This window comes from Clytia hemisphaerica, unplaced genomic scaffold (genome assembly GCF_902728285.1).
Source record: "Clytia hemisphaerica strain Z4C2 unplaced genomic scaffold, Clytia hemisphaerica genome assembly, whole genome shotgun sequence".
NCBI lineage: Eukaryota > Metazoa > Cnidaria > Hydrozoa > Leptothecata > Clytiidae > Clytia > Clytia hemisphaerica.
In genome coordinates, this window is record NW_027104561.1 from 505,882 (window position 1) to 517,249 (window position 11,368).

At 34.5% G+C, this 11,368-nt stretch overlaps 1 protein-coding gene across 1 annotated transcript; it reads right to left on the minus strand.

Annotated features, from left to right (window-relative positions):
• Nucleotides 1-2,996: 2,996 nt before the first annotated feature.
• Nucleotides 2,997-4,052, minus strand: LOC136823261 (platelet glycoprotein V-like). Its single transcript, XM_067079444.1, has one exon. It carries the CDS (start codon nucleotides 4,027-4,029, stop codon nucleotides 3,112-3,114), a length of 918 nt encoding a protein of 305 aa, XP_066935545.1. The 5' UTR covers nucleotides 4,030-4,052; the 3' UTR covers nucleotides 2,997-3,111.
• Nucleotides 4,053-11,368: the final 7,316 nt, after the last annotated feature.

Genomic DNA, 11,368 nt, shown 5'->3' on the forward strand with positions numbered 1-11,368 from the left:
GTTAGAGATCGATGTTTTCTATTTCTTTTTGGTGTCTATATGAATCCTTCTTATATTTTTTGAGTAATTGGCTCTCGGTTGCTAGGCGTTACTATCGTTGATACTAGCATCTAAATTTTGAATCGCTATAAAGAAGCATTCTGCACTATGTTTTAGAATTAAATGGCAGCAAGATTATGTCAAGTTGATGAAGCATGTTATGCATATTGCAAGTCTCTCATTAGAGTAATCAGAGCAATGCACCAAAAAATGAAAGTGTTGTTTCGACGGAATTTTTTTCGACACTTGCAGAAGGGGTCAACTGTGTCTGCAAAATTATGCCTGAATTTATGTTCCTGAAGATGACTGATAACCCATTGGTTAAGGGGAACCACACCATCGTTAACAACTCGAGTTAGCGCTAAGTCTTAAAAATTGCTTGTTTAAAGGTTCTAATAGTGGGAAGATTCCGTACATGTTTGCCCAGGTTATTCCATTCATCAATACAGAAAGGAAAGAAAAAGACACCAGAACGTTCGCTTCTAAAGAAAGGCTCCTCGTACCAAATGACGATAAGTATATGGCCATGTGAGTGCATGTAAAGAATATAGATATTTGACGTGATTCCGAAAAAACTGCTCCTTCACCGATAAAGAGACAGGACTTATCTAGACTCCCGTAAAAAATTCCCGTCTTCACGTTCGTTCCTCTTAGATGAAACTCGTCTTAGACTATAGCATAGTCTAGTACTTATCCTTTGATAGCATCATCGTATACGGGGCTACAAAATCTTGATTAAATTATTTTCGTATACCGATGACTGCATGAATTTCGAAACCGACAATAATAACTGCTTGTCCGCACGCCCCTTTCTCTTAGGTACTATGTATGGATTGAAAATACTTTATTGTTACGAACCAAATCTCCTCTTCAAGAATTATTTCATGGAAGAGTCAATCGATTGATGTTTATTTTAAGATTCGGGATTCGGAAAACGTTTTACTTGTAAAGGTTTTCCGGTTTTAATTGAATTCTTCCGTTATAAATGTGCAATGTACCTTGTGTTTTTATTTGACAGAAACATTATTTTCTAAAGGAATGTGTCAACAATTAATCATGGGGTAATTTTTGATAGCAAACTTCTAAAAAGGAAAGAGACTTTCCTTAACTACTAAACAGTGGCAAAAATACTATTATACCTTATCGGGGAAAAAAATGTCGGGTGAAAGTGACAAATAAATTTTGAGGGGATGGCGAAATTTTTCCCCGATATTTTATCACCCGACCAAAACATTTACCCAAAATTTTATACCGCAACCAAAATTCAAATCTAATTTTTTTACACCTTTATTTACCGAAATTCGTGCTTTAAACGTCGAATTACAAGATCTATTTTCGAGCTAATGAAAGAAACCATTTCTTTTGGACAGTTTAGTCGGGTAATAAAAGTGACGAATTTGAAATTTTGGTCGGGGAAAAGTGACGAAAATGCCTCTAGGTGACAAAATTTTTCCCCGACGAAAAAAAACCCCGACTAAATCAAACCATAGTATAAGAAAGCCGCGGCTGGAATGTGCTGCATTTGTTCCATCTCAGTCTCCGAGCTTTATAAGAACATCAAGATGCTCACTTTATTATTGGTAGATAGTTTTTGAAATTTTTCTCTTATTTTCTTTCACAAGTTTTTTTATTGCTAGATATTTTTTGAATCTGTACCCAATAGAACATTTTAACTGATTTTGGACATATTAGGGGTATTTTGTGGAAACGAAAGTTTTTCACCAAAATTAAAATTATAAGAACTATATTCAATATTACAACTTTCTTGTCAGTTTGAATGATAAATTCTGAAGGTGCTGGCTTGAAATTTTCAAAGAATTATCTTGATGTACTATTTCATTGATTTCTAAAAAGATACACTCTGGTACAGAGTAGAAGACTCTCTAATCACAAACACCTTAATCCCAAAAATCCAAACTTTTTTCCAGAGCCTGGTTTACATTGTATCGTATTTTAGTTGCGATGCGGTTTTTGTGTGTGAAACATAGTAAAGGGTGTTCATTACATAAGGAAGTGATCAAGGTCATCAATTATTATCAACCCAGACAAAATCTATGATCAGTTTGTACATAGATACCTCGTATAAAAAAATTGCAAAGAAGATGTTTTCAATTTTTTTGAGAATTCTTCCAAATGTTATAATATTTACAAATTGTATATTGAACTAAATATTTCCTATTTACATTTTCTACTTTTTTATACTCTGCATCGAAAGATGATGATAAAATTGGGACCAGCCCAATTTTTAACAGGGTAAGATCTTTGAAGTCCATAGCAAAGAAGCGACGCAAAATCTTTAACTTCAGGGTATAAAGATATTTGAAGTCCATAGCAATGAAGCGACGCAAACTTTTTAACTTCAGGGTAAGATATTTGAAGTCCATAGCAAAGAAGCGACGCAAAATCTTTAACTTCAGGGTAAGATATTTGAAGTCCATAGCAATGAAGCGACACAAAATTTTTAACAGGGTAAGATATTTGAAGTCCATAGCAATGATGCGACGCAAAATTTTTAACAGGGTAAGATATTTGAAGTCCATAGCAATGATGCGACGCAAAATTTTTAACAGGGTAAGATATTTGAAGTCCATAGCAATGATGCGACGCAAAATTTTTAACAGGGTAAGATATTTGAAGTCCATAGCAATGATGCGACGCAAAATTTTTAACAGGGTAAGATATTTGAAGTCCAAAGCAATGATGCGACGCAAAATTTTTAACAGGGTAACATATTTGAAGTCCATAGCAATGAAGCGACGCAAAATTTTTAACTTCAGGGTATAAAGATATTTAAAGTCCATAGCAATGAAGCGACGCAAAATTTTTAACTTCGGGGTAAGATATTTGAAGTCCATAGCAATGAAGCGACGCAAAATTTTTAACTTCAGGGTATAAAGATATTTGAAGTCCATAGCAATGAAGCGACGCAAAATTTTTAACTTCAGGGTATAAAGATATTTGAAGTCCATAGCAATGAAGCGACGCAAAATCTTTAACTTCAGGGTAAGATATTTGAAGCCCATAGCAAAGAAGCGACAGAAAGACTTTTTAAGAAAATTGTTGTTTGATAGCTTATTCCACAATACGCCTGATCTGGAACGGGAGTACCGGTGTTGAACCACAAGTTCCGGTAACCCGAATACTTCCCATGCTGAAGTCTGTTGGATTGGATTGAGCATTGCATAATATGGGATTATGTGATAAATCAATCCCAAAACCAGGGAAAGGTAACAAGTTATCAAAAGCTCCAGTTTCAATCTCAGATATATTGTTATTACTGACATTGAATGCTGAGATTTTCAAGAAAGGTTGAAACAAGTTTTTCTGTAATCTGGTGATTCTATTATTTGCGAACAATAGAAATAGAGGTGCTTCTTTGAACGATTTGAAAAGTCCATCTGGTAGCATTGTCAATCGGTTATTGTTCAATGACAATAATCCTAAACCTGATAAACCATCAAAAGCGTCATTGTCAAGACATTCAATTTGGTTTCTCTCCAAATTCAATAGTTTCAATTTGGATAAACCTTTGAAGACATTCTTTGAAATCCTTTTCAGGGTATTTCCAGCTAAATCTAAGTTCAGAATTTCTTCCAGTCCTTCAAAAATAGAGGGTGTTAAATGTCTAATCTTGTTATTGATAAATGTAATAATCTTCAGTGCTGGGAACTTGTCTGATAAACCTGTCGGAAACAAAACAACTCGTCCACCAAGTATCCTCAAATTCGTCAGAGTCTTCAACTTTTTAAAACAATGTACTTGCACGTATTCAAAATCCAGAAAGTCAACTTCCAATTGAATTGCATTCTCACTTATTTCTGCACCAATTCTTTCCCAATCTTTCCTTGTGACTTTGCCAGGACATTGGACAAAAGTTCCACTAAGCTGGCAAGTACATTTCTTCGGACATTGAGAAACTTTCACTGGTGCTGTTAACACAACAGATACACAAACCAACAGCAATAATACTTTTATTAACCCACACATCATGCTGAACAAAAAATTTGTTCTGCTTGTCTCTCTGTTTCTAAATACAAATCTTCTCTATACCGCAATCTCTTATATAGATACATTTCACTCATAACCCAACCCCCGTCTTTTGGTAAGGAATGCATGCAATTACAACGTGATTGTTGTTTGTAAACCGGGGTTTGGTATGAGATAACTGCCCACGCGTTTGTTGCATTTGGAAGATCATTCTGATATCCGTTGGCGCTTCAAAGTAATTACAGTCAAATTTCCTGACGCATGTATCTTTGACGCAAGGTCTTCTACATTCGCACTACTTATGCGCTCTCGCTATATTAGCTTCATTATATCAAAATCGAAAAGAATTCAGTATAAACCAAACGTAATTTAATTTTGACGACGTTTTTATCTGATCTTGAAAGCTATTTCCCTGTTGGAACCTTCGTTTTAGAATATACTGACCACGTGTAAAAAAACAGTAATTTTTGCGCTTTAGAAAAAGAAAAGAGGGATGAAAGACTGACTATTAATTATTGACTATTGAAGAACCTACATGTCAACTTTTCAAACAAATAACAATCGACTTTCTTTCTTGCTACATTCTTCGTCATTATACCCTACACTATTTTCGCATGACACAGAGAACTTCAAAGGAACCAAAAAATCCAAAATAGAAAGGCGGAAAAACCGCAATAACAACACACCAAGCCAAATTCCTTTTAATATTGCTTTGTCTTCAGGAGCAAAGAATGAAAATGATATCTCTTTTAAAAGCGGAAATTCTGCTTGATGCTTGTGTGTGATCAAAAAGCATCGTTTAATTAATGGGTGGTGTATTAATCTGACTTAAACATTCAAATGAGAGTAGCTTAGCTTTTGACGCTTGAAGGGTTGTAAAAGGAAATAGAAATCCAATTCAAACTCTCTTACAAATGTTGAAGTACATTCACCGTATTGGCATAAGGTTTTTCATTTATCTTTGCTGGTTTCTTTCTATCACTTTCCTAGATGCCACAAATGATTTATAGTTCAGTTATTCAAACGGAAAAGTAGATTTTCGCAATTTTACTTTATGTAATGAACGGAGATCTCTTCCTCTAAAAGCATCCCTTTCAAGTTGCGAAACTCATCCCCCATTCAATTCCCACAGTTTTCCTTCGTTTAACGATTGAAAAGTGAAAAGGTGGAAAGTTTAGGCGGAAAAGAGGTTATAGGTAAATGTGGGCTGCTGGCACGGATTCGTGCTCTTTGTAAAAATAATGAAATCTTGTAGAAGTCTGCGAATCAGACTAAGGTAAATGCTTATCTTTCATAGTAATGAATGCTTTGTTACACCCCTGTTTCACAGCCCCGGTGGATCTTTTTTCCTCGGTAGGGATAAAAATCCCTTTTGAAATCCCAATTGGGGAAGGTTTTGGGAGTATAATTTTTAAACTTTGAATTTCGAGTGGGGATGAAATCAAAGTCAATTTCCCAGCGGGGCTGAAATTCCAAGGTATTTTCTCGGCGGGGAAGAAATTTTTACCAAATCTTCCAGTGGGGTTGGGGTTCCAGCAGGTATGTGACACAGGGGTGTTTTGTTTTCTAATTCGCTTGTTTGCAGCTCAAAAGGATTTTAACGGAATGTTGGAATCATGTTAGGAATGATAATAATCCATCCCCCATCTATTGGGGTCACTTCGCTTATAATTGAATAATGTAAAAGTACCTCTCATAAGGGTAATTGTGTTACGAAAGACGTTGCAGCTTATGTAATCTACTATCAGCTGGGTAGAGTTTTCAAATTGTCTCCAAAGCAAAGCAAATGTTGAAAGTTCATTGCATAGCTTTTAATAAAGTAAAGCTAGCTCTTGCTTTGAATTCAAATTCATCCATGATGATAAAATTGACTATTAAAAACCTTCAAGAAATAAGGAACCAAATCTTTGAGCCTCAGAAACATCGAGTGAGGTAAGAATATCAGAAAAATATCGTCTTTCAGTTAAGGAAAAATTTCTACTTTATCTTAGCTTCAAATATATTTAATGTTAGAAATTACTTTTAAGCATGTACACGCGTAATACTCCCTACATATTCATTTTACTAATTTCGCGGTTTCATCATTAGCCAAAATTTTACGCAAAATTCGCTCGAAATATTTTCACACGACATAATTTAAAAGGGTGTACGTGAGGTTGAAAATATATTATTCTTCCTATTTTACTTTTTAGCTCGAAATATTTCTTCTGCTACTTCTACTTTGCATGATGGTCCTTCGAAAGGGAGAGGTTTTAAGATGCCATATCATTTTTGATAGCGTTGTTTACATGAAGCTCATTATATAATTTCCGGTTAGAATTTTTCGTGGTACTGTAACTAATTAGCAACAAACATAAAATGGAACTATACAAGAGCTAATGAATCGAATCATAGTATAAGAAAGCCGCGGCTGGAATGAGTACAGCTGAATTTCTGTTGTTCTATCTATGTCTTAAGAACGAATTTTTTTATGGTGCAGTGACAAATTCCATTGTCAATTTAATTTGACTTTTAACAAACTCCCTCGTTAGACGTAATTTTGCTCATAAACGCAAATCTCTTGATAATTCACGCATTCATAAGATTAAAGTAAAAGAAAAGAATCTCGATTTAAAAGTACTAGAACGTCAGAATGTCAGTGCTTTAAGAACTTGAAGAAAATTGAGTGCCTCGAAATGCCTTCCAGATTATTTTGAAAAATTCTTACTGGTATTAGTAAATAAATATTCAAGCTGCATTCTGTGAAAATTTCATTCAAAAAACAACAGTATTGAGGTGACAGCAAGCATTCAAAGTTAAACATTTTAAAATTAGTTCTTTTAATAAAATGTGTGTTATTTGGTCCTAAATTTATAAAAATTTATTTGGAATTTATAAAAATATACTTCAAATAAGGCGATAAGAGAGTACAGTGAGAAAAATTTGAGACTTGAAAAGTAATTGTTCTTCAATTGAATATTATGAACACTATTAAGGTTAAGGATTTTGTTAGCTTTGACTTAGTTCTTATAAACCACGGAGACACAGATAGAACATCCATTAACGACAAAAACAATAGCGTCGTCATTCCAGCGGCGGCTTTCTTATACTATGATCGAATTATGCCATTTTCTCATTATGTTATCCATTTAGCCAAATGATGTTGACATTATAGCTCTTCGAAACTACCTTTGAACTCCTTCAAAAGTTTATCACCTTAGCTTTATAGCCTTCAATTGCTATCTGTTCGCTTTCGCAACACCCCCACCAACGCAAACTTTGTATTTTGGCTTTGATTTTGTACAACTTTGTTAGTGTTTTGCGACTAACTTTGTTGGTCTGAGAATGGAAAACTGTTCTTAAAGTTACTGCTTCATTTGAAGTCCTGTAGAAAATAAGAAACATCTTGTTCATTGAAATATTCAAGGTATCATAAAATGTTATTCTGAATGTCCGTAAGGTTATTCATTAATTCTGAAGGCTAATCTTCTCATTGGATTCTGGTTTTATGTTGAGTAGGTTGAGCCTATCCCCTTTTTTATCCTCGTACCTCAAAATGTATTTTTGGGTGTTCAAAAACCAAATTGTGTGCAAGTCTGATTATCCATACTTTATGGAGAACTATTATCTCTGTGAAGATCTATTAACGTACAATTTTAGCTAATTAGATCTGTTAACTACTATAATTGAACCAGATTAAGAAAAAACTTGTTTCGGGTTTAAAAAGTTTCTTTGACAAGTTCATTATTCATTGTCAAGATCAACGTCAACTTAAAAGTCGCCGCTAAAGATCAAGTAGAGGAGATAATCAGTAATTGAGTGGTAAATTGAGAGAGCTAAAAGTATAATACATTTCCTCGCCACGTCAGCACGCTTGCTTTTGGCTGTTTTTGTCACATTTCAAAACGTTGCCTCTGCTAAACCATATAAATATGCATTCCTTTTTTGGGAAAAATTGATGTATTTCAAATTTCACACCATTTTTTAATACTTTGACCCTAAATTAGCCCAGATTTCACAATTCCCGGCTCAGCAACGTTCTTTAATTGTTCTTATATTTTGGAAAGAACCTAATTTCCAATATTTTAACAAAAAGCAGGATAGTTAAGATGTAATTTTACCACATACAGTATAATTGAGAGGAAGGCCATAGGTAAACTTATTTGCGGTCGTGCTTGATTTTCATAAACAATTTTCTTCTTAATGAACATAAGTACGTCCGTGTTAAAATTTTGTACATTTAAAACCTCAATTTGTTGATAAAACCTCTAGTTACTTTTCAATGAGATTTTCTGGGCACCATAAATTGAATTCGATTAAGTTGCTTTGGTGATTTCAAACGAGAGTGGGATAAACTTCTAGTTTTGCTATTTAAGATTTGATTTAATCACTCGCTGACGTGTTTGGAAATTATCAGGCGGTCAAAAGTCACACACCTGTTTTACTCATCGAATGTTCGACCATTCCAGGCTAGTGGGCGAATAAAGAAGAGTTTGAGTGATTTATTTAGGAATTCTTTTGGTTCTTTTTAATCTGTTGGTATTTTTATGGTCACGTAGGTGGATTGGATTATAAGGCATTGGTATTGGACTTAAGCCAAGGAAATAAAATGATGAATTACAATTTGTGTGGCTAATCGGTTTTTAAAACGACCACAAAAATTACCGATGAAAAAATATTACAACATTTCTCCAAAAGATATTTACCTAAAACTAAAATTTCTCATTCAGACTCCCTCCTTTGTTGATGCACCATTTTTCGAGCATTTCTTGGATCGTCTGTGTCTACTCTGATTTCCGTTTAGTATACTTAGACCTGCATCAACAACCACAAAACTAACACAAAGAACATATAAGAGTTTAGAATTTTGTGAGAAAAAAATTGAACGACAACCCTTTGATTTACCAGTTCGATGTTTTTCCGTCTGCTAGATTTGACCCATAAGGCTACTGGAAGTCAATGAATGTCAAACAGTGTAATGAAATTCAGTAATTGTTCGTTCTTTTCCAACGCAAAATGACGTATGCACATTATTGGCTCATCTCCGGAGGAATTAAGTAATTGAATTTCAAAAAGTCCATTTCACGAAATGATGAAAAGATGAAATCGCGAAAGGAGAAGCATCTCGGACTTCCTTAAGTGATTTTTAAATACAATGTAAACAGCCCGCCCTCCCGTTTCAAAGTAACATCCAACACTTTCCAATCAAAAAGTCATCTCTTAGTGCTAATCATGAGCGGTATCAACCTAATTTGAACGTCTCTTAGATGCTTGAAATTCGACCTCTATCTGTACCTCACAAGGATCTCCTTTTTCTCAGGAAAACTTGATTATCCGGTCTTGCTGATTAAAAATAAGGAAGCCATAGAATATCCGAAATTATACAACTTGCCGAATAAACACTGTATGGTATACCAATATTTTAAATCTGAAAATTCCACTACCTTGAAAATTATTGTCAGCATATATTGGTATATTGTTTAGTTACACGGAGCAGCCTTACATAAAACATGTCACTTAGCTGTCACTTAGCTTAATCGGAAGAGGGAAGGAAGCTTAGTCTATCAAGATATTGCAAGCTCATAAATTATTTGTTATAATCTATCCATGATGTATAATTCCTATAAATTCAGATCCCAAAAAAAAAACATACTGCCATCACGACCCTTAGAAACACCAAGGATTTATTATACACTGGATATACAAGTAACAGATTTTTGCTGATTTTTCGTGTACTAGCTATGTCCGCAGTAATGATAGTATTGTTCACTCTCCTTCCCTCATTAAATGGTTTTTCGAAGCATTTTTTTGCATTTCTTATCAAAAATCACTCATCCAATTCCCAAAATAGACTTAAAACTTTCCTGTGAGAGTTGGATTCTTCCACTTAATTGCTAATTATAAGTCGTTATGACGTTTCAAGCTGGGAGAAAGATGCAAAAGACGTGTTGTGTAAAAGAAATTTAATGTTGACACCGGAAATTTTCAAACTTCAACCTCAAAAAAACCACTTTGCCACCACGTGCCTCCAAAGGATTTTCATACCACAGTGGAGCCAAGACACTCAAGTCTTATTTATGTTAATTTCAGCTCTTCTGGGAACAGTCTTGGAAAGATATTTCCAATTCAAAATTTTGTGTCACTATAAGCATTTTGGCTGGATTTCTTGTCTAATGATGTTTTTCTCACATTAGATTTCACAAATGTATCTGGCTTGGAATACTAGCCTTACTTTAAAACTTTTTTTTCTGCAAATGTACAAAAAGAAAGAGCTAGAGAACTTTTTAAAAATAAGACAGATAAACATTTTTAAAAATCAGACATCTTCGAGCCGCCATGACAGTTGTCCTTTGCGGACAAAGCTAGAACATCAATTGTTTTCTGAAACAAAGGAAATACAATGATCGCTCTCCATCGTTTTATGAGTCGTTTATCCAGTGTATAATAAATCTTTGGAAACACCATTCGTTTTTACTTTCCAAAATTGATAGAGACTGTGGAAGTTGAAATTCCCTACCCTGAAATGGAGAGACTATTCCAACAACTTGAAGTCGAAATCCCTTAGCAACTAAACTATGGAAGCTAAAATTGTGCTAACGTCGTTTTTATTTTACTGCAGAGCTACAGAGGTCATTAATTTTAAAGCCAGAATGGTTAGAGTCAAATATTCAACCTTTCCCAAGCAAGAAAAGTGAAGTCTTAAAATGCTCTCTTTATCTTCGCTCTGTACATTTTTCATTTTTCGAAACCCTGAAGATAGATTTTATATTTTCAATCCAGGGTTTGTGTAAAAAACCATTTTTATGCTTTTTTCCAATCAGAGATGGCTATTTCAGGATGTCAAATTGTATGAGGCTGGATGCTATATTCAATTCTTTTTAATGGTGGGTAGTCAGCTATTTCTAGCTGTCCACCCGGCTAGACAAATGTTAAAAAACAAAAATATATCTTGTATATCTGACTTGTGAATGTCTCTCACATCTTAGTATATGTTTAATGCATAATAACCACTTGTGGTTTGGGAGAAATAGAATAGTTTGTGGAGCAATCTACAATCACGGTCGAAATATATTGGGATTTTGGTGTATTTTAACGTTTTTTAGAATTTAAAGTTCTGGCGAGAATTGCTATTTTAGCACTTCCAACTTTTCGATTTTGGAGGGGTTTGATGGCTTCTAGGCTATATTCCAAGCCTTATAGAATTTGAGCTTTTAAATCCGGAGCCCGGGGGGGGCACTGGGTTTGCGGACTGACGGTATGTGCGGGCCAAAAATTGGCTTTTAAAATTGCACCCTTACAGTGCAGCAAAAATCAGTGAAAATCATACCCTTAGAGTGCATTTTCCCCCAAATTTTCGATCCCT